This window comes from Mesocricetus auratus, unplaced genomic scaffold, assembly GCF_017639785.1.
Source record: "Mesocricetus auratus isolate SY011 unplaced genomic scaffold, BCM_Maur_2.0 Super-Scaffold_6730, whole genome shotgun sequence".
NCBI lineage: Eukaryota > Metazoa > Chordata > Mammalia > Rodentia > Cricetidae > Mesocricetus > Mesocricetus auratus.
In genome coordinates, this window is record NW_024429184.1 from 108,321,993 (window position 1) to 108,345,888 (window position 23,896).

At 40.9% G+C, this 23,896-nt stretch overlaps 1 protein-coding gene across 2 annotated transcripts in view; it reads right to left on the reverse strand.

The window, feature by feature from the left end:
* Positions 1–4,530: 4,530 nt before the first annotated feature.
* Positions 4,531–23,896, reverse strand: part of Lvrn (laeverin) — a 55,179-nt gene continuing 35,813 nt past the window's right edge. Inside the window, exons 15-21 of one of the 2 annotated variants that reach the window (XM_040741840.1) lie at positions 23,024–23,118; positions 20,779–20,886; positions 19,773–19,952; positions 19,227–19,364; positions 12,161–12,175; positions 11,535–11,610; positions 4,531–7,106 (exon numbers count right to left, since the gene is read on the reverse strand). In XM_040741840.1, coding sequence (XP_040597774.1) covers positions 6,966–7,106; positions 11,535–11,610; positions 12,161–12,175; positions 19,227–19,364; positions 19,773–19,952; positions 20,779–20,886; positions 23,024–23,118 — 753 coding nt within the window. In that variant the 3' untranslated portion in view covers positions 4,531–6,965. The remainder of the gene's footprint in view (positions 7,107–11,534; positions 11,611–12,160; positions 12,176–19,226; positions 19,365–19,772; positions 19,953–20,778; positions 20,887–23,023; positions 23,119–23,896) is intronic. The other variant, XM_005069136.3, reaches the window with a different exon arrangement.

Consider the following 23,896-nt stretch of genomic DNA (forward strand, 5'->3'; position numbering starts at 1 on the left):
GTGAATAAATGCTGACAAAGATGAAGAGAAAGAGGAAAACAAAACAAAAACAGCAACAAAAACTCAGACTTTTATGAACCATCAGATTCTTCCAAGAGGTCCCAGAGAAAACTGCTAATGCAGAACAATGGTTTCTTGGAGAAGTTTTGTATTAAAGATATTAAAACATATAAAGAGCAGAACAAAATCATTAGATGCTTTGAAAGAAAACCATCAGCAAGTCTGCTTGGAATCTACCCATAAATTCCACAATGATGCTTTTCAAAAATTTGATAGTGGGTAATAAATTAGCATTCGTGATATACTAAGTTTTTGACCTGTAATCTTGGCACCATTTAAGTCAATTTTATGGTTGTATATGACTTATAGAAACTATTAAAAAACCCTCAGCATTCAAGCTTTCTTGAGTAACACAAGCACATTCCTAAGTTAAATTTATGTATGCGGTTTATTTATTCAGCAGAACATCCTTTGGCTGTTTTCTTTATAGACTATAATTTTTAAATGCAGCTATAATCCATTACAACTAATGACTTGATGACATAACATCAAAAATCCCACAAAAATTAATATAAATAATGTGTATACAACAACCTATTTAAATGTAATTGCATAAAATTTCTTTTTAGGGTCTGAAAAGGTAGGACAATGGTTAAGAGTACTTGTAGCTTTTGCAAAGGACATGAGTTCAGGTCTCAGAACCTACTTGGTAGTTCATAACCATCTGTCACTCCAATTACAGGGGATCTGACATCCTCTGATGACCCCCTCAGACACTGTATACATGCAGGTAAAACACCTGGACATGTAAAAATAAAATAGGGGCTGGGGAAATAGCTCAGCAATTAGGAGCATGGCTGCTCCTCCAGAGGTTCTGAGTTCAATTCCCAGCAACCACATAGTGTCTCACAGTCATCATCAATGGGATCTGATGCCCTCTTCCGGCATACAGGCTTATAGGCAGACAGAGCACTCACTCATACCATAGTAAATAAGCAAATAATTCTTGATACAAATCCAAATTTAGCATTCTAAAAATGATTCTTAGAAAGTTTTCCTTCTTGGATCACATTTACACAAAGTCCTGCCTGTTATTTACAAGATTTACTATGCGACATCATTTATTTCTGGTCAAGAGAAAGATGTGTGGGAATTAAAAACTTTCAGACGAAGCTTCTCAACTTATAACTACGGTGTTTGTGTCTTAAGGAAGCAGACAGATGAAAGCCTTTCTGTGTCCCACCTCTGCTACCACTGTGACCCGAGCCTGTGATATCACGTGATAGAAGTCAGGACATCTGTACTTCCTTGGTTCGGTGATCTAGTCCCTGGTTCTCAGGTCCAGATCCACCTTCATAGTCTCTTGCTTTAGGATGCAAGGACTGAAAAGGCTAACTATCCTTTGGCTTTCCCAACTCTGCCAGCAGGGGGCACCAAGGGACATAGAAACATCGGAGGAGAGCAAGGTTTGCTCTAGCTTCTTTAAGCTTAGCCCCGAGGTGATTCTTTTTCCCACTTGCTTTACCTGTTAGATTCCATTTCGCTGGATTTTTTCCTCGGAGTTTCAGACTACAGGTATCTACAGCTGGGACACCCACACTTGCTGACCCTTCTCAGAGGCCTGAGTGCAGCTCCAGGGCCCCCTCTTTGTCTCTGATTTTCTAATTCACCAGGGCAGTAGAGTTCACCCACAGGTTTGAACCACAGCCCCGATGAACCCCTGAGTAGCTGAGCTAGCCCAGCTCTCTCCCTGAGACACCCTCACTGGGACAGCAAGCTGCTGCGTGTGGCTCCTAGCTCAGTGACAGCTCACGGTTGGTCTTTGCCATTGCGGCTGTCCATTACTAATCCCTTACACTGAGTTCTTTCAAAGAGCAGACAGGCTTCCGAGCTCCTAACTGGACCCTCACTGACACGAGAAAGTCTCAAGAAAAGGCTTTGCACTGAGGCTGGACCCCAGCTTCCAAGTAGCATAGCTCTGTCACCTAGTGTGTCACTGTTAGGTGTTTAGATAAGAACAGACGACGTGGAGGCGAGTAAGGACGGACCTTGACAATCAGCTTTGAATCCCACCACCTCTAACCTGGTAGTGCACCAGTTTTAAGAGCAGCCCCTTCTTCAGAACTACAGTACCATATGAAAGGGTCAAGCGTCAGGGCTCGTGTGAGCCCATTCAAGAAAATCTGCATCCTCCTGGTCAACAGAAGGGAATCTGAGATCTTCTTCTGCCCCCGGGGTGACCCTGGAGACAAGCTCCCTGAAACCCACAGACATGTCTACTCTAGAGCCCTTAAGAGTCCATCCAACTTGGCCCCTCCCTCCCTCATTTAGTTGCTTGCAGATCTTGACTGCGAAGCCGTCCCCTCTTCTGAATTCCAACTCAAAGAGCACGACTTTTCATCCCATCCCTAACGCTTGCCCTGGCGTCTGGATTCCCTCACTCTGTCTCTAAAGGCAGCACCACCACTTCCTCCCTCCCTCCCTCCTTCCCGAACCTGCCTGTTGTCACCCACCCTAACTCAAGGAGCGTGATTTCCCTTCTCCTTCTCTGTCTCTCAACAACTGCTGAGATTTACACTTGCCTACCCTGATAGTTTTCTCTCTGGTAAAATGACATTCAAGATCCCTTCTGAGTCCTTTTCAGAAATAATAAGAACACACAAAGGGATTCCTCAGTGACATCGGCATCTCTAAATTCAGCATGATGTCTGCTCTCAAAGTGGGTTAGGTTATGGTGAGATACAGCCATCTGCAGTATTTGTGGGGAGTTGATTCCTGGACCCCACAGACACCAAATTCTTCACATGCTAAAGTTCGTTGTGTAGAATCCTTGTGGAACCTATGCACCTCTTTCTTTATTATTTAAATTATCTATAGGTGTTGCTTATAAAATGGAATCTCTCAGAGTAAGAAACAGCCTGGTGTGTGTGGGTGGGGGGGGGAAATCATAGTTTTATACAATATAAAGAAACTTAGGGTTAGGCACACCCTGACCTCAATTCTCCCAATCATGAATTTCGTGTCTTCAAAAATGTGAACCAAATAAACCTCACTTCTTTATAAAAACACCAAGTTTTGGACACGTTGTAGCAACATGAAAAGGACGAAGACATGGTCAGAGAGCCAGATGCTGTCTAAGGTGTTTCATTGTAAAGAATTCCTGAGTTCTCAGGTGCAGTCTTCAGTTAGCTGGTACAGCGGATCCATGGTCACCAGCAACCTGAATCCTAAACCTAGGGAGTGTCTCAGAATTTGGGGCACGGTGACCTCCAAAGCCAAAAGCTTTGTCAGTAAAGACAGCAACAACAGGAGCCTCCACATCAACCCTTTTCAAAGCCCACGGGGCCACCAGTGCCATTGTGTGCAACAGCAAGCGTAGCAGAGCCTGCAGGACAGAGGAACCAGCCTTTCCCTTCCAGCCTGGGAGCATCATGGACGGGCGTATCACTTTCAACCGTTGTGACCTGACCATCAATCTGCCAGATGCACTTCAGATTCCCCAACTACCTCAACACAGAGGCCATCAACCACATGGAAGCAGCAGCTGGTACACAGTCACCAACAGAGGCAGCTGCACAGCTCTCTGTTCCCCATGAGCCCCACAAAGCAAGTCCTGCATTTTTGTAGTGCTCTGTGGGATTCTATAGGGTGTACAATGCAAGTTAATCTCACAGCTCTGTCAAGCCCCCAGTATGGGAACCAGGGCAATGGTTGAGAGGTGGGGAGATTCTGAGGTTTGGAATAAGAATGCAACATTTGAGCTGTGTCTGGGTTTTTTGTTTTTTGTTTTCTTTTGCTTCTCATGCGCCTAGTATTTGTCTAACAAGCTCTTAGTTAAACCGAATGAGCAGAATATTAGTCTGATTTGTTTTTCTGACGGGCAGGGATGGGCACTGCTTAGCAGTGATGCTGAAGGGGCCATAGCTGTGTACAGCGCATGCTCAGGGCATCCCACGGGAAACGCAGAAGGTGTCATCTTTCCTGCCTATTACATCACTTGCCAGCTGCCTTATGCCACTTGTAATTAGTTAGGTGATGACTCTGCTCTCAATTGCTTTCTAAAATATATATGGGGTTTAGCTTGTAGGGATGAAGGAGAGCATCACCTTTTGAGGAGACCAGAACTGTCCATTCTCTATTACAGAGTGCTCATTCCTAGGATGATCTCCTACATGAAGCTAGAGATTTATCAACAGAATTATTCTTGCTTCTGAGAAGTGATATCGATAACAGCTGTGTTTATCTCCAGTGAGATATGCTAAAATTAAGGGCCCATTTCCAAGTGATAGTGTGATCACCGCAGAGGATAGAAACCCCAGATGTTCTACAGATCCCGTAGTTAAAGGCACCACCTAACTCCTCTGGCATGTTCTTAAGAATTCCAGGTCCAGGACCCGTCATCTCATCAGAATAGCCATTTTCTTCAGCAGACGTGATAGTTGCATCTCATTCCACTTGTTTAGGTGTAAGTGGAAGGAAAACGGGGGGGGGGAGTACAGGGGGAGCAGAGACACAGACAGCCAGAGAGAATTGTGTTGTGTGATTTATACACAAATGCACTTACAGAAATAGCCTCCTCCACAAAGTATACTTTTTACAAAAGAAAACATTGTATTTTTCAAAATGAGCCTGGTATGGGAAAATCTTCTTTAAAAACTTGCAATTTGTTACTTTGAAAATCCAGATGCAAGGATATCCATTTTAAGTACAACACAAACGTCTCAGTATTTTTCAGTCTGTGTCTTTAAATTTTATTTACAATTTAAAAATCACTTAATTGAAATCAGGTTATGGGGCTGGAGAGATGGCTCAGTGGTTAAGAGTTTACTCAGTTCAACTCTGAGCACACACATTAGACAGCTCACACACACACCTATACCTCCAGCCGCAGGAGGCCTGACACCCATCCTGGCCTGCGTGAGCACTGCACTCATAACACACACACACACACACACACACACACACACGCGCGCGCACACGCACATGCACATACACACACGTGCAGAATTAAAAATTGAAAACAAAATACTTTTAAAAAGAAATCAAAATAACTTGTATTCATCTCTTAGATTTTCTCCTCCACAAAGGAAGGTGGTAAAGAAGCCTGTGGAATCTGGACCTAGATACTCAGCATGGAAGTTTTGATCTGCATCCATTAAGTCACATTAGCCACAGGAATGCACAGCCATGCGCTGCTGTTGTAAAATTAAGTCTTCTGGGTTGATGACGGTTCCTCGTTGGCTGTATGAGTTAGCAGGGTGCTACTTAGGCATTACTATGGAGTAGATGGAGTTGGGTCATTAGCACAGTGACCTGATTTCGCATTTACCATGGAGGTATACAAAGCCTTCTCCAGAAAACTGAGGTTTTAAATTTTAGTAACGTGAGATGCTACGAATCTCAAACAAGCGTTTGAATGTACGATGACTTATGTTTCTGTTTACGTAATGTTAGTTTTGATGTGTATGTTTCTGTTTATGCAGTGTTAATTTTGATGTGTCTGTGGCCTGTGCACATGGATGAAATAGCAGACCTGTTCTTCTTTCCACCCCTTTCTATTTCTCGGTGCTGTTTACCAGTCCTGTCCTCTTCTTGATCCCTGATGCTCTTCCTTTCTTCAGTCCCTGGAATATACAGTCTTCCCGTGACTCCTCCCATTAATAAAGTCACACGAAAAAAAAACTTCTAAGCTTCCAGTCTTGCCTGGTAGGTCTAAAGACTTTTCTTTGGTGACATATTCTTTCATCTTTACAATACTACTGTGAGGTAGATAGGAGATAAGTGATTTTTACCCTCATTCTGCAAAAGCACCAACACGATGTACAGGGAAGAGACTGGATGAGATACACAGCATCTGAAGCAGGAGCAGCGTGCCTCCCTGTCCTGTTTTTCATCCTGTGTAAGGAAACCAGGCTCGTGGCATATGTCCACGGTCAGCGACTCTTGAAAGCCCATTGCTCCACATTGCAAGCAGGTTCACCTTGGCCAACTGAATTTGCTCTGTTGAGTACAAAATGGCGATAACTGTGCTCCGACTTAACATTTGGTTCTCTTTATTTGGAGATTTTCCTTAGTCCAGAAGATTAGTCCAAAAATGTTACTGCCCTTGACATCACTATTTTCCCCTAGGGACTCTGACTAAAGAGCATCCATCCACAGGTGACTGCGCAGAGCATCCTCTCAGAGCTTTCATCCTCCCCTCAGAGTGATGCTGAGGGCTGTTTAGAGTCTACAAACATCTGTGCGTTTGTGACACCATCTAACAGAGGAGTAACAGCCAATGTTGTAGACACTTCAGGAGAGAGACCAAGAAAGAAGACTCTTTTTACTATCTTGTTAATTTTTTGCATTTGGGACATTTGATATGACTCCTGAAATTGGCCATGCCTCCTTTTCTGCCTTGGCTAGACTTGGCTTTATTTGGTTGTTCTATCTCCTGACGATCTTATTTATGTCTGTCTTCTCTTTCTTTACACTGCCATGTTATGTTCCCATCGCTTTTTCATTTTCAAACTAAATAAGGCATAGAGTTATTTCAGGTCCTCAGGTCTGGATTTCTATCTGAATAGAACATTCTTTCCATTAATGCCACTGATTCAGTGCTCCTCTGGCCTCCACATCAAAATAAGCCAGACTTTCTTAGGTCAATCTGTTTTTGTTTGTTTGTTTGGTTTGGTTTAGTTTTCTTTTTTGGTTTTCAATTTTTTGCAAGGCGCTTACATTTGGTGACTTTATTGTTTGATGGGAAACAGAAATTTGTCCAGATACATGGCAGTGTTGACAAGATCCTCAGCAATCACTGACCCTTGGGGCAAGGCGTGAAGACAGGAAGGACATGACTAAGTAGAAAAAACATAACCAAAATAAAAGTAGACATGCAGCTCTCCAGTCACTAAACATGGAAGACAGAGCTGTGAGCAAACAAGATTATAAAATGCAAGAAGCATGCAACAAGTGGCCACAAATTATGTGTTTTTCCGAAGCCACTCGGCCAGCCTGGCAATTCTCTTCTTGTTTTTCAGATTCTCTGTCTTTATTGCCTGTAATTTGGCGTGAGCCACAGTCCTCTGGTGCTCCTCCAGCACATTACCCAGGAACCTCTGCAACTGGAAGGACACAGAAAAATTGATCAGTGCCACCAAACTTCACAGAAGAAAACAAGAGTTCCCAGTACAAAGCAAAATGACTTTGCAAAGAGGCAACGGTGGTTGGAAGGAATACCTACATGTAAACCTCCATCATGTGTCCCTGGGGAGGCTATTACTGAGACAGTGTGATTAAGACCATACTTCCCCAGAAGGATGGAATGTCCATGAAGTCAGAACTGGGTCTTACTAATTCCTTTATTTCCAAAGAACATCATAGCTTCCAACAAATAGTTGCTGAATGTGTATTGGCTATTGCACAAGGTTTGTGAACAGAGACACAGTGAGAGCCTTTACAGAGGAACTTGGTATCAATATCAATGAATCTTTTATCTGTCTTTACAGATGTTATCCTTCATCTCTGCATGTTTTAGTCAAGTTGGAAGTTTGTAGATGGCATCATCTTTTATTTATCTGAACTAATAAACAATTCAGTAGAGTTTCAGAAAATTAATATGCAAACACCAGTACTGATGGGCAAACACCTGTCCCATTTGACACTGTACCTACAGCTTCAGAATTTGGAGTCTGCCCTGCTGGGTTACTCTTCTTCTTTGATCCACTATTTCTTTGTTATGTCCCAACTCCTCCCTTTTGTAATGTGCTGTATATTCTGTGCCATTGTAGACCAGAATCATGTAATTTGCTTCTTGATTTTACAGGACATTATGATTAAGAGAATGCCTTGAGTCTTAGAAGAGACTTTACCTTGGGACTTTTAAACAGTGTTGAAACTGAGCAACAATGGAGACTTTTGAAGTTGAACTAAATGCATTTTTTATTGTGATATGGTCACAAGCCTATGGGGGCCAGGAAGCAGATGTGGTGGTTTAAGTGAGGGTGGCCCGCATAGGCTCATATATTTGAATGCTTGGTGCCCAGTTGATGGAACTGTTTGGAAAGGATTAGGAGGTGTGGTCTTGTTGGAAGCGTGTGTCACTGGGGGTGGGCTTTGAGATTTCAAAAGCCCATGAAATTTCCAAATAGCTCTCTCTTTTTCTGCCTTGTGCTTGTGGATCTAGATGTAAGTTCTCAGTTACTGCTCCAGTGCCATGCCTGCCTCTGCCATGGTCCCTGCCATGATGGTCATGGACTCTAACTTGCTGTAAACAAGCTCCTGATAAATGCTTCTGTAGGTCACCTTGGTCATCGTGTCTTATCACGGCAACAGAAAAGCAACTAAGAAATAACAAAGGGAATTGCTCCAGAGAAACAGAATGTAAGGGTAAATTTGTTAAGTATCCAGAACAGACTTTAGAATTCACCAACATTTACAGTTCTGTAAGACTCCGTTGGTAATATGAAGAGCACTGAAAGCCCATTGTTAAAAATATGGGGGGGGCGGAATTTACCAACTGTACATATAACTTTTGAAAACTTGTAGAAAAATAATAATATTGGCTTGTTACTTTTAACATCTCTGGACAAATTGGCAAAGGAAAGAATGAGTTTATGATAAAAATTAACCAACCAACTTCTTGTATCTCAGGATACCATGGTAAAGGAAAAGAACAAACTCTGTGGTCAAATTAAATAATTTATAGCATCTCTGGATATAGTGGCAAGAAAGGAATGAACTCAGTGATACAATTGATTGGCTCCAGACGCACAGAACCAGTCTAAATGTCTCTGAGTGTGCCCTGGAAGAGAATCTTTTCTCCTGCAGCCACAGAACTCAAATTTCAGAGAATCAAACCAAAGCCCTCATTATACGGTCGGCTGAATCACACCAAAAACTCAAGTCTGAACCTTAGAATGTATAAGTTGCTAAAGTAAGAGCATTGACTGGTAAGGAATAGGATCCTGTGGCATGGGATGGAGATGTGTAAGAAGATCCTACTGTGACGGAAGACTTTGAACTTCAGATCCTGAAGGGTTTATCTCACCTGAAGAAGTCATCTCTACACCCTTAGCAGAGGATGCATCTCCACTCCCTTGTCCTGTAATATTGACTTCTCTGCCTTTGCCTGAGGAAATTAACCCTTATTGTATGCCCAACCAGTAATCTTCCCTGAAGGAGATGCCAGACAAGAGAAGGACCTCCATAGTTGCCTGCATACCTGTAACGACTTAAGGCTGAGCAGGCTCCTAGAGAGGGCATAGAAAGTGTATGTAGTCCATGAGGAGGTGCACTACACCACTAAGAGCCTGTTCTGGTTATGTATTTGCCTTTGTTGCAATACTGCTTCTGCCCAAACAACCATCCATGGACTTGACAGAATGCCTTATCCACCATTGTGGTCATTCCACACATCTTGGCTTCTCACCAAGGAACTCATTTTACAGCCAGAGAAGTGTGACAGTGGTCCTACAGTCACAGAATTCACTGGCCCTACCATGTTCCCCCATCATCGTGAAGCAACTTGTTTAATAGAATGATGGACTAGCCTTTTGAAGAAACAGTTACAGAACCAATTAAGTGGCAGTATCCTGGAGGGCTGGAAAAAGATTCTCCAGAAGGCAGTGTGTGCTTTGAATACATGCCAAATAAATGGTATGATTTCTCTTGTAGCCAATATGTATGGGTCCAGAAACCAAGGAAGGGGTGGTAAAGGGACTGACTGGTTTCATTCACTGTCACCCTACTGGCCTACTAGGGAAGTTTTTCCTTAAGTTCTTCTGGCCTAGAAGTTTTGGTTGCAGATGGAAGAGCACTCCTGCTTGAAGATACAACATTCCATTGAACTAGAGGGTCAGATGTCCCCCTGTCCACTTTGGGCTTCTGATGACCTTAAGTCAACAGGAGTAATGATGTTAGAAGTCATTGATCCAGACTACTAAGGGGATCTTGGGTTGTTTCTGCAATGGAGCTGAGGAAGATTATGCCTGGAGTGCAGGAGATCCTTTAAGCCAGTGGCTCTTAGCCTTCGTAATGCTGTGACCCTTTAATACAGTTCCTCCTGTTGTGGTGACCCCCAACCATAAAATTATTTCATTGATACTGTATACTGTAATTTTGCTACTGTTGTGAATATAAATATCTGATATGAAGGATATCTGGCATGTGGCCCACACATTGAGAACTGCTACTTTAGAGCATCTCTTGATGTTATCATGTCCCATGATTAAAGTCAAAGGAAAACTACAGTAAACCAATCCAGGCAGGATGACGAAAGGCCCAGACCCTTCAGGAATGAAGGCATGGATCACTCCTGCAGGAAAAGAGCTCAGACCTGCTGAGGGGCTTGCTGAGGGTGGAGGAAATAGGGAATGGGCAGTAGTGGAAAGAAGGTAGTTATAAATCCAGCTAAGACCTTGTGACCAGGTGCAGAAGCAATAATTATAATTGACTTGAGTGTGTCTGTTTTATTTCGGTAAGAATGTGTTGTGCATATATATATGTATATGTATATATGCATGTATATATATATATATATGATATTTGTGTTTTGTTTCCTCTATGTTTTTATCATGTAATATCAATTTAAGTAGTATCCATTGTTATCATATTTAAGTTATGACACTAAAAGAATGTCCCCCAGGTGACATTACCACCTAGTCTCAAATATATAATGCATTTGTGGTTTTATATGACATAGTTATATCATGTTAGACATAATTATGACTTGGTTATTGCTTTTACTTAGAAATTAAGCATGACGAAGGAGATACTGTGTTTCCAGTTAGCAAAAAGTGGACATGTAATAGCTATTCTTGGTTGTACACCTGAATACATCCAGAATTAACTAAAACCCAAGAGCCGGGGAACTCCTTGTGAGGGTTTTTTCATAGTTGAATTATTTGAGGTGGAATGATCCATCCTACATGTGGGCCACGCCTTCCAATGGCAGGCCACATAAAAGGACATGGGAGAAGGCAGTGTTTGCTTGCCCTCACCCTCAGGGTCAAGTTCATCCTGTTCTGAGGCTTTCCTTCCCTTGTGTTAGAATCTGCCGCTTCGGGGTTCCAATGCAGATTGCATCCCGGCAGCCCTCTAGGACTTTCTTGGGACTCCAGCACCAGACTGCAGCTGTTGAGACATCCAGTCATGTGACCCGAGCAACTATGGGATCCTTGGCCTTTCCATCGGGAGACAGACATACAGCCACAATAGAATACTTGAACTACAACTTGTAAACCACTCTGATAGATTGATAAATTCCGTGTGTGTGTGTGTGTGTGTGTGTGTGTGTGTGTGTGTGTGTGTGAGACGAGAGAGAGAGAGAGAGAGAGAGAGAGAGAGAGAGAGAGAGAGAGAGAGAGAGAGAGAATGAATGTAAAATTCTATCAGTTTTGTTCCTTTAGAGAAATCGGGCTAATACAATACCAATAGTGCTAAGCATGAGATGGATGATTTAGATGAGCATATGGTTTTTAATTTCAGCAAGTGAAATATATCAAAAGTGCTTTCCAAATATCCGTATACTTCCCAATACTCTTAGTGCTTACCTCCATAACCTGTAGGTCTGTACTTACAGTCCTCCCTATGACCCACACCAGATCATCTAGTGATTCTGGTCCATACCTGCAAAGTAACAAAGTTCCAGTCAAAGGACAACAGTGCCTGGCAAAACAGCTACATGCTTCAGCAGTAGATAAACAGTTAATATGTAGCCCCATCGAGACACCCTCACAAACCTAAGTGAAACCATGGATGAAATTTTCAGCTTCACCTTTAAGTAGGAAATCTCTTATGTAGAGAACTAGTAACACTAAAGAAATACTTATATATACTGTTTTGTGCACCAAAGTTTTCGGTATTATTGAAATATTAATTAATTTATTTAAAGCAATAATTATATGCATCTATTCTATAGGCAGTTATGATTTATAAGGGTGTAAATAAGTAAATGATGTCCCTCCAGAAATAATATTAAAAATATGGAATAAATTTCAAAACCACTGACTAAAATGCCCGGAGGTATATTTAAAGTTTTATATATATATATATATATATTTTCTTTTTTGGAGTGTTCATTTCTGTCTTCTGAGTCCCAAAATGTCTCAGTATCATGAATGCTCTAACTCCATTTAGGAAAGATTGTCAAGTGTTCAAAGAAAGAACAGGTACATACCAGTGCAAAGTACGGCTGTAGCATGTAAAGAAAAAAGAAATTTTGGATGCATTAAAAAAGAAAACAAAATGGAAATAGGATTATTATGGAGTATTATAGTGGACTAAACAAGAAATGGTCAAGTTGCTTTGGTAGTTAATATATGTAATTGATTAACTTCAAAAACTGTAATTGTGAATTTCCAAATTGTAAGTTACTATAAGAGTTACCTATCTATAGGAATCAGAGTGAGAGAAACTGGCACCTTGGCCTCTCTGCGTCCTAGATGTGACGGAAGCTGAGGCTGTCTGAGTGAACAGGGCTCTGTGTGTAATCAGGTGGGCAAAGCTGGGCTGTGGCCAGGATCAGCAGCTCTTGCTCTCCATCCTAACTAGCCAAGTAGAAACTTACGAGACAATACAAGAAACAAGTTTCCAAACAAACAACAGCACAAGCCAAGTTCCAAACAAGAAATCTGTCTCCTGAGATACAGCCGTGACTTCTCCACCAGACACCAGAGAAAACTGACACCAAAACGCAGGGGTGAGAGTTACTCTGATGGCTGTGGTTGTGGTCATAGTAGAGCTGGCCCTGGCCCTTGCTGGCTGACAACAAGAGGCAGGGGTGAGTTTGCAGTGACCTTGAGCAACTGTTCAATTGTAAAATGAAACTAACATGGAAGCATCACCCTGAGGATTCGGCCAGTCACCAGGTCTGGGAGCATCTGCTGGGGTCCCTACCTCATCCCACTCCCTACCTCATCCCACTCCTCACTCACCAACCTCAAGATCTCCTTTTGAGACACACATGGTTTACTGCTCTGCTTGAGAGAATATCTCTTGCAATATTGATGATCAAAACATATGCACTATAAATGGTTTACCCTTGCCAGTTTCCAACATAGTCTAACTGTTATGAAGACAAAAGCCAATGCGTGCCAATATAGTTGTCTTATTTTTACTTAATTACTGACTTTGAGACAGGATCTCACTATGTGTACCAGACTGTGCTAGAAATCTCCAAAGAGCAGACTGGCCTCAAATGCACAGATTTCTGCCTGCTTCTGCTTCCCACGTGCTGGGATTAACTACCAAAACCAGGTAGTTAACCATAAAAAAACAAGGAGTAGGAAACTGAGTTAACATGTATTCATGAGTTCTTGAGACAATGAAGGGACATATCCAGGAACCTTTCATGCCCTGACTCAAGAGAAATGTATGCATATTTGTACTTGTGTTATGATAATCATTTGCTAAAACCAGAAAATATAGGCTGAAGGTGGTATTATAAAATGAATATCTACCATAAATATTGAAAGCAACATATAGATATTACTTGATAAACAATTATGTTTGTAATATATTTGCTTTCTGAGTCTATGGGAGCCAGTGACTTAATCCCTTGTAAACTCTGTAAAAATTTCTATAAAGTATCCCTCATTCTTTCCTCCCCATGTGTTGCTTTCTGTGCTGCTCAATAAATATAGACAAAAACCCTTTGTTAGGGATAGACACAGATACACTCAGATGGACAGACACACTGAGACAGAAGCAGACACAAGGACAAATTCACAAGACAGGGACAGATTAAGTCTTGTTCAAGAGACAGAAGAGGATAAAAGATACAAATAAGGGAAGTAGAGGAATCAAATGTGGGTTCACTCTTGGTTAAATGACACCAAGAGGAAGGTTTAATTTCTTCCCCTAATTCAACACTGATGTATTATTGATAACTCTGAGTTTGCCCAACTTCACTTTTAGACTAGGAAGGAAATTCTTAGGCTTCATCAAAAACAATAGCTGTCATTTCATAGAAGACAAAACCAAACCCTACTCATCAATTAGCAATCAGACAATAGACCAGTGTTGTTTCACTTGAAGTTTGAGATGACAGAGTTGGAAAGCATTGTCTCTCGTATCTCTCTTTCCCCTGGGATAACTAGTCTAGCAGCAAATGTATACTTTACTGGCATTGGTGTATTTATGAATAGGCTCAGACAGTCTGTGACTCCAAGATATTAGGGAGCTGAAATGGCAGAAAACTCTGGGTTTCAATCTTGGAAATTTTATGATGCTAAAATAAAAGATACGTTTATAAAAATAAGTATTGGATTGCAAAAATTTTCAAGGGTGTGCCTTTTGAATCTGCTTTGTCATGAAGATTGCTGATATATTCATGCTCAATGCAGACTATAACTTCAATAAGCCATAGATATTCTGATATGTAAAGAGCTAATTAAACATTCCTGTGTCATTTAAGTGTTTGTAGCTTTCAATTTGAACTTCTGCTTTCAACAACTCATAAATTTTACTGTTTATTCAGGCAAAATTCAACAAGCCTTCTAATATAAATTAAGCCATAAAAAGAAATGTATTCAATTTCTAAAGCAAATTTAATTGAACATAAAATATTCAATGTAGTCTAATGTGTAAAAGGAGTGAACTAAATTTGATTTATCATAAATATATGATCTACGAATTTGGTGTTCTCTGGAATAAAATATAAAAGTAATGAAAGCCACAGTTAAAGTTCATGCACTAATAATCCTACAAACCTCAAGAAGATAATAAGACCCATTTAGAAGTTGTTTTTAGGGATTCCTTATATGGCTGTATTTAATGTGCTTATATAGGTCAATTAATTCAACAGTGAGAAAATGAACTCTTTAGGGAGTGGAAATTTAAGACTTAGTAGGAAATTGCCAACATTTTCCTGTTCACTTAGGCAAGAAAAATTCTTGTGAAGAAAAAAAATTACATGCGAGCCCACCTAAATTAAAAGCAGCCTTTCCCATGATTAAGGCCCGCGAGGTAGGGCATAGACTCCGTGCAGAAAACAATTGCACAAGTGTCAGAGAAACATCATCATACGCCTTTACCCTGAACCCACTTTCTCTTATACTTCATATGACTGTGACACATGTGTCAGGATGACTGAACCAACCATCCTTTTATTCTGAAGTGAGAAATCTACTCAGCTAGAAACAAGCTCTCATCACTTATTTTCCAGTCTAGCGACTTCAGCGGCTAAAGAAGTGCCAATGTGAGGACTGCCTCACAGCAGGACACGCGCTCTCGCCAAGGCCCAGGTGACACCAGTTATTTATCTCTGGACTTAGTGAGTTGTTTAATGCCATCTGAAGTTTTAATTTGCACCTGAGCTTTGTGTGAAACAAGGTGCTGGTGTAGATTCATCAGTGTTGCCCCACTGACTTCTGTACCATGATGGAGATGTTCTTTAGCCGGCTGTCCGATATGGTAACCTCTAGGCACACTGGACCACTGGACACTTCAAACAGGGATAACAGAATGGACACTGATTTTTAATTTTTAAAAATGTTAATTAAGCAGGGCGGGGGGCTGGTGGTGCACTCCTTTAATCCCAGCACTCGGGAGGCAGAGGCAGGTGGATCTCTGTGAGTTAGAGGCCAGCCTGGTCTACAGAGCGAGTTCCAGGACAGCCTCCAAAACAATACAGAGATCCACTGTCTCGGAAAACAAACAAACAAAAAGTTAATTAATGTAAATTTAAATATCTACATGTTAGCTAGTGGCTATGAGGTTGAGCCAGGTAGCCTAATCCGGTTTGTTGTTTGTTTGTTAGGATCTTACATTGTAGCCCAGAATGGCTTGGAAATCATTATGTAGTTCAAGTTTGCTGTGAAGTAATGGCCATCCTCCTGCTTCAGCCGCCCAAGCCCTGGGAATCCAGCATGAGACACCACACTCAATTCAGCTTTATATAATTTTAAAGACTGTACCAACTGGGACTAAGATAAACTTGGCTTTTGGGAAACAAGTAAAAGGTAGAGACTTCCCATCCTATCCCAGTTTCCAAGGGGCGGGTGGGCTTGGAAGCTTGCTTTTTAGTAGCCACTCTGTGTGACTCTGAGGCTTTGCCAAATTTGAGAGTCACTTCCTCTAGCTCATTTGTCCATGGGGATCACACTAGGGGTGAGAGGCACAACCTCAGTGAGCCAAAACAGTACATTCTGTCCTTAGCATCTGTAAGTGGTTTAAGTGCTCAGTAGCCAGACATTGTTTAGCACTAGCCTGGGAGGGATCTGTGACCTTCGTCTTCTTCAGCACACAGCTGTGTGTCAGAAGGGATGCAGACCATGGCACGTGCATCCTCAGGCAAGTCATGACTTACCCTTGGTGGGTTTGTTTGTGTTTATTGTTTATTTAATTATTTATAGACTTGGATGGTGGTAACTGAATCCAGAAGCTCATGTGTGCTAAGCACGTGTTCTACCACTGAGCTACACCCAGGTGTGTGTGTGTGTGTGTGCCTATTAGTTTTATATATATACATATATGTATGTATATATATTCATTACTGGGGTTACAAAACATGGGCATCGAGATGGGGACAGGTAGAGACCCTTATATCTTCCATTGCCCAGAGGCCAATAAGACATGCAAAGCACCTGACCAATGTAACCCCATCACTACAACCCTAAAAACATGCGGTAAGATCCACCTTGGAAAGGAGGGCGCACTTGGGGTCTCCGACAGTATCAAACAGGTCCAGATTCAGGAATAGAGTTTGCAGTCCAAAGACAATTGGTCACCATGGTTGACAGCCTTATTGACTTCCCTAGCTGGACCCCTGTGCTGTTCTTTTTGGCCTTCCTTATTGGGCCCTGTATGATAAACATCTTAATCAAATTTATCCAAACTAGAATAAATTCAGTTAAATTAATAATTTAAGAACCCACTATAACCGATTGTTCAAGACTGCACAGGTGCTATCAAGCTGATGATTCTAAGGGCACAGTACAATCCCTCCTTCCAGCCCCTAGGTGCAGATTCACCATATATACGTATACATGGTCATATATATTCATAAATGAAAACAGTTCAGTCCACGTATTACTTTGATGTGTGTTTTCAGGGCTGACCGTTTGGCACTGGACAACCAACCGAGAGGACCCCCTCTCCTGCTCCCAGCTTTGAGGAGTTGCCCATAGTTCTTTGTGTTGAGGACTCATGGGCTTTTCTTCATTCAGTTGGGTGTGTTCTTTGGTGTCGTCTTTAATGGCCACTAGGGAAGTTAGAAAGAAGCCACGGGCCGGGCGTTGATGGCGCCCGCCTTTAATCCCAGCACTCGGGAGGCAGAGGCAGGCGGATCTCTGTGAGTTCAAGGCCAGCCTGGTCTACAAAGCGAGTTCCAGGACAACTTCCAAGACAATACAGAGAAACCCTGTCTCGAAAAACCAAAAAAAAAAAAAAAGAAAGAAAAGAAAAAGAAAGAAGCCACGGAAGAAAGTCTAAGGACTCTAAGCAAGATGAGAAAGGTCAACAATGGGTTCACAGACACGGCAGAGTCAGACTGGTGAGACCTAGGGCTGGCCTGAGGACAGTGAGCTTTTCTTACAAGGTCAAGGAACAGAGAACAGGGAATATCAGATGGGCTGGTGAGGCTTGATCTCTGAAACCATGTAAAAAATAAAAGAAGAGGTGTGTATGTAATCCTAACTTAAAATTCAACTTCTAAATCCTCAGTAAGGGATTACTAAGTAAGAAGAGGACTATCATTATGATTAAAAATGGAAGCCATAACTCATACCCATTTCTGAGGGGTATCAGAAAGTGTAAATAGAAAATTATGTGTTCTGCTAACACAGTAAACCAAGAGTTAGATAACTTTAACCAAAAAATAGGAACAATATTTTCATAATATGACTATAATGCTGTTTCTATATGAGCTGAAGAAATAGTGTAGTATAAATGAGTTTTCATCTAATAACTTTAAATTTCCTAATGCAAAAAACCTCATCCCTTTTCATGTTCTAAAGGTGTTCAATAAGTATTTACAAAACATCCATTACTTCGTCCTATGAGATATTCACACATATCTATGGCCTTCAGCGTTTACAGTCCACTCATCTGGGAATGGTTGCAATCCTAGCACTTTGGAAGTTACACATGAAATTGAAGACTTGAAGGTTTTCAGCTACATAGTGAATTCAAGGACGTGGGCTTACACAAGACCCTGTTTCAAAAACAAAAATTTTATAACCTGAATATGTATTTGTTCTGAAGGAATAAACTTCTTTGCAAAAGGTGTCTTCTAACTTTTCAAGTGCTTAGGCCTTATCCATGTCTTATCTGCTAAATCTATAGTGTCCAAGTACATGCAGGGATTATTAGTAAAATATATGGCTATGTAATCTTAGAAGCAGCAACCATCAAGGAAATGCTCTCTGGTTTTTACATGTAAAATATAGTTTGTTGAACAGAAGAAGACCTAAGAAGCAAGCAGCTCTAATCCTAAGGTGTAAAAATTCAATAATACAGATAAAGAAATCTAGCCAACATTAGTAACATCTGCAGCATTCAGGTTAATGTTGTGATGCTGTTTCTTAAAGTCATGTGTGGGCTTCATAAAATACTGAATGGATGATGTATTCTCATACCAAAAATATGACTTACTCAAATTAGGATTTCTTAAGGGAAACTTTTTGATGGGTATAATGGGGAAACTGAGGTAGATAATAACATGTGAATCATTTTCATATAAAAAGCCAAAATTAAGGATAACTAATCTTTTATGTTTTCTAGTTTGTAGTGAGACAAAATACAGGGAAAAATCATCACCTTTCTAGTGAGTGAAAGAACTTTTTTTACATAGCCAGACTGAAGATGAACTCCTCCATAGTCAGTAACTGAGGTACCATGAGCAACAGCAATGCCTATAATGTTTGGGGTGCTCATTGGACCCCGCTGACCAACTTTGAAGAGAGATAACTCATACCTGGCACTGGGCTTTTAATTTGCTAGCCTATGGTGTCTGAAAGGAGCGTCGCTGCCCGATGAAGAAAGGCCTACATTCACGCATGTAATGGCAGCACCAAGTGGATTTAAAAAGAAAAAGAACACATGAAATGGGAGGGAACAGCATGAGTGGGTAGGGGAAGAATCCAAATGGAGGGAATAGGGGATGGGTTTGATCAAAACACATCTTACACGTGCTTGAACTTGTCAAACAAAAAATAAATTATCCAAACTATACTCTCTGATCAAAATAGGAAAAAATAACAGTTAATGACATAAATGAAATTGAGGTCTCGGTTCCTTCTTACCTGTCAATCACAGCTAGCCAATTGTTGATTAGAAAGTCCTTTGCAACATACCAGCCAACTTCAGATGCTGCCACAGCTTGTATTATATTTGTTTCATTAAAAGGGGATGGAGACACGGTGATGGCATACTCCATAAATCTACAAGAGTCCAGGTGTAAAATATAAACAGGTTTAAAAATCCCATAAAAATTAACCTTTCATGGGATTATTTTTCTCAATATGTTTTTATTTAAATTAGAAAACTGAATGTTTCCCATGTCAATCCCAGCTCCCTCTCCCACCCCTCCTCCCTTGTCCCTCCACCAGCCCCCCAGCCCCCCACATCATTCCCCAGGGAGGGTGAGACCCTCCTTGGGGGGGGACTTTAAAGTCTGTCATTTCATCCTGGGCAGGGCCTAGGCCCTTCCCCATGTTTCACGGGATTTTCAAAAGCTCATGGTTCTAAGTTAGTAATGTATAAATATGTTTATGTCCCTTTTTTCTCTGTTTTGGGGTATGGATTAAGATTCTCCAGCAAGAATGTTCATGGTAAGTTGACTGTATCACCTGTTAAGTGTCCATGGTTCTTTACTGCAGCTCAGAGCATAAATAAGATGGACCCTTCCCTCTTCCTCTTCCTCTTCCTCAGTTGTATTGATGTAAAATCTTAGCAAGAAGTCCCACTCCTTATCACTTCCCAAAGCAATGCCATTGCATAAAATCACTCTTCGAATCGGATGAGGTATTCTGAAAGGCATAACAAGAGAAGGCATTTCCCATGGTGTTTCAGGAACACAGTCACAGTAGTCATATATTCAGAAGCAGAAATTTAGTAAAATTATTTGATATCTGAGGCATAAAGGATAAAGAACTATAGAAGCAAGTGAGGGAGCTATCGTTAGCGTTATGAAAAGGTCATTCATTTAGCAGAAAGGCTGAGTTCTCAAAGAAGTAAATCATAATAGCGCAACATACATCAATAAGGTGGTTTGGCCTTGGGTCTCTTGATCTCATTTCCTTAGAGTCCATCAGATGTGGTGAATGAAAGGCAAAAAGTGGCAAATACCAGAGTCTCAAGTCTTAATGAGACTGCAAACTGCGATGGGGGAGGGGGTTCCATTGTGTTCACAGATACAGCATTACCAAACAACCCACTAAGATGTAAAACAGGCACAAACCAGACCTGCTGATCTGTAAGCGCTTAGTGGGGGAATAAGACATCAGCAGCCAAAGGTCATGGTCTCAACATATTGCTGAAAAAGTCCTACACTGTTTTTATACCCAGCCCTAACCTAGATCATCTTTTTTCACCCAGGAGACAGAACTTTGTAGTTCGAGGCCATCTCCTGGTCTATGGAGCTTGTTCCTGAACAGCTAGAGAAACCCTGTCTCGAAAAACAAAAACAACAACAAAAAAGATAATCTTTTTTCAGGAAAGGGTGTCTGAAAAGGAATTGAGATGCTCAACCAAGTGAAAGTAAAAATGATCACTCCTAACTATAAGCACAGCCCTGGGACAGAGGGACACTGTAGCCAGCACTCCCCTGGAACAGAGGGACACTGCAGCTCTTACGCAGTCTCTGGATCCTCCATCCATTTTCTGAAGAGCTCTTTGGACAGCTGCAGACAGTCTTCAAGACCCAACCAACAGGCAGTTTCAAAAAACTTTTCCAGTGATAGTCTTGAAGGAAAAGCCAAAGCAAAGCTGTTAATTTTGAATTACCACCTTCATTTCTTTCTGCTTCTAAGAATGTGTGTTTCACACGACTTTGAGAACTTCAAAATATCCTCTAGTAACAAGTTTCTTTAAAAAAACTTTTATTATGACAATTAGCGTGTACGTGTCCAAAGAGGAACAGAGAAGTTTGGTTTATGTTTATAGCTAAGCAATGGTCTGTGTAACTGTTCAAAATGAGTTCAGAGAAGCGCCCTGAGCAACAATGAAAGCAATGAATGTGTATCTTGCTGCAGCCATCAAGTTTGGGGTCTGGGCAAAAGAAGCCTAATTGAAAATACAAATGCCAGTGGCCTTTTGTCCAACCCTTCACTCTCATCTTGCTTGACCTTAAGTCGTGATAAGAGATTTGGAGAGGTCCCCTGACAGACACTCTTAGAAATTTATTTATGTGTTCACTCCCTCTCCCCACCCATTCCAAACTTGGGTAGCTGCAACAAGATGGGATTCTGTGAAAATCAGCCTCTCCCAGAAGTTGCTGGAGGAGAAACCCTAGCCCAGGATGCTGCAAGTGTCAACTACTGCAGTCTTCTTAGGAGAGCCTAGACTGTGTCTGGTTAACACACGTGCTGCACCGTTGAGTGCATTTGTGTCTTCCTGATCCTTCACACATTCCCCCCCTCCCCACACTATAGACTTTCATATCAGTCTTTTGGGTGTCTAGTTGTAGACTATGGCACTAATTTCTACTCCCTCAGCAAGATACTACTGAGTAAGAATGACTTATTTTTGTGTATTTTTATTTCTCATTTGATCTGATTGATTTAATCTTGATGTTTCTAGAAGCTGTTGTTGGCTACCACCCACCCCCAAGTCTAGAATTTTAACATACATACTCAACGGAACAGAGGTACCATAGCCTCACACTGTCTTCCAACGCTTTCCTAAACCATCATGAAAATGTTTTTACTTCCCATTGGGCAGTCATTTTCAGTAATTAAACGTGATCATATACAAGTGAATGATAAGTACTACTGTCAACCTAGTTCATATTTACATCATGGTACAATTCTTGCTAACAATAATAATACAGAGAAATATTAGGTAATTAGTTAGAAACTAGCAAGCTCAAAGGACCTGTAGGATGGACCTTATTGCATAATTAGCTCTAAACCCTCATCCCCTGTGTCCCTAGTAACATATCAGTTTTACAGTGATGGATAAAGGAAGAGAAGAGTTACAACTGTCTCTCTGTAAGATTTAAGATATCGTATGAAGGGGAAGAAGATGGGGGTAACAGGGCTTTGCTGAGGCCTATCCATTAATAAGGTTGTTTCTTTCTGATAAATATGTGTATTTTTATAGATTTTTCCATAATTTTCTTTTATCTGCCCTGCTATGTAAGTTTTAGTCAAAAGAGTAGGATAAGAATTGTGTCTCTGGCCCTATGTAGAGCTGACTTTATGAACTGCCAGAAAAAATCCTATCCAGCAGGAGGTTTTCTGGTAAAGAGCAAAGACAAATCATTAGGTCTTCCCTTGAGGGTTATTCCAAACAGACTGGCCATGGAAATGGCCCCTCAGATAAGGTTTAGTTCACAGCATATGCTAACATGTAGGTTGGCACAATCATCTCTCTTGACATTGTCTACTTTCATCCCTTAAGATTACTCCACTTGGCTCTGCAAAAAACTCTGTCTTCTACACTAAGTCCTGTGTGTCTTGTCTAATTGCTTTCTGTGGAAAATACAAAGACTGGGAAGCTGAGAAGTGTCCAGAGCTAAATCCTAATGGCAAGTCAACTTTTCCCCTGCTGGTTTTCCCATGCCTTTGATTTGCTGGTGTAGAGTCGGGGTGTCCTTAGCACAACCCATAACAGTACTCATTTAAAATTTCAATCAGCAAGTTAACTTATGCAAATATATGTACATTGCAGATCAATTAAGAATTCAAGATATTGCTTCCTCTGAAGACACACATAGTTCACCAGGTCTGGAGTTATAATTCTCATATAGCATACAAACTCTCTGAGTAATAGATTACTAATATTTTAGTTATTAAAAAAGATTCTCTTTCACAAATGTAGAAGCCCATCTACTAAGATAAGTCATTTTATTAAATTATGACCACTTAAAAATACTTACAGAGCTAAATAATTGTCTTGTAGTGCTGCCACATTTTCTCGAATTATAGCTGAATAAGTATTCCATATTGAGCTAATTCTCTTTAGCAAATACTTCTATAAACCACAAAGAAAAGTTACCATTATTTCTGTCACACAACACTGAATTCCAAGTATATTATTATTTGTCTGAAAGATATTAATAGAGAAACAACAGATGTTTTTTTCAGAAATGATCTTTGTTACTAAATATACAGATTTATTTTTAAACTACTCCAGGTTCAGTTGCTTCACACATAAAACCACAAAAAGTGGCACAAAGTGAGAGCTTAGTAAATGTTAGAAATTACAATCATTTGCTATCAGCCCAAATGCATCAGTTGATAAATACAAAAGTCAGGCATTCATTAACATTACTGAGAACCATAGATGCCATCCACCCACTGAAACTCTCTGAGGCAGTAAAAGTGTCAGCTTATACTGATTTGACCCAAACCAGTCATCAGAGTCCAGAAACCCTCCTGTAAGTCACCCTCCCTACACTCGGTTAAGCTCCCAACATTACTTTGGATACTAGAAAAAGGAGCATCTGGAACCAGAGGTGTTTACAACATCACCCTCAGCATGATCTAAAAACTCTCTTGTAATCATCACTCTCTGGTTTGCTTGTGGAACTGGACTGTCCAAAGTGTTGGTTCTAAACATCTACTCTGATCTTACTCTTGACTTCTTCCTTCCAAATCTAACTGAAGAGCTACTGATGGGTATTTTCCATTTTCTGGTGTCTCACTGATGGCAGCTTGTGGTTGTTTCATTCATAAATGCCAATGTCTGTCTTTCTCTTTCTAACAGTGACAGAGGCTTTGAAACTCTTATTTCCTAGGATGAAATTGCT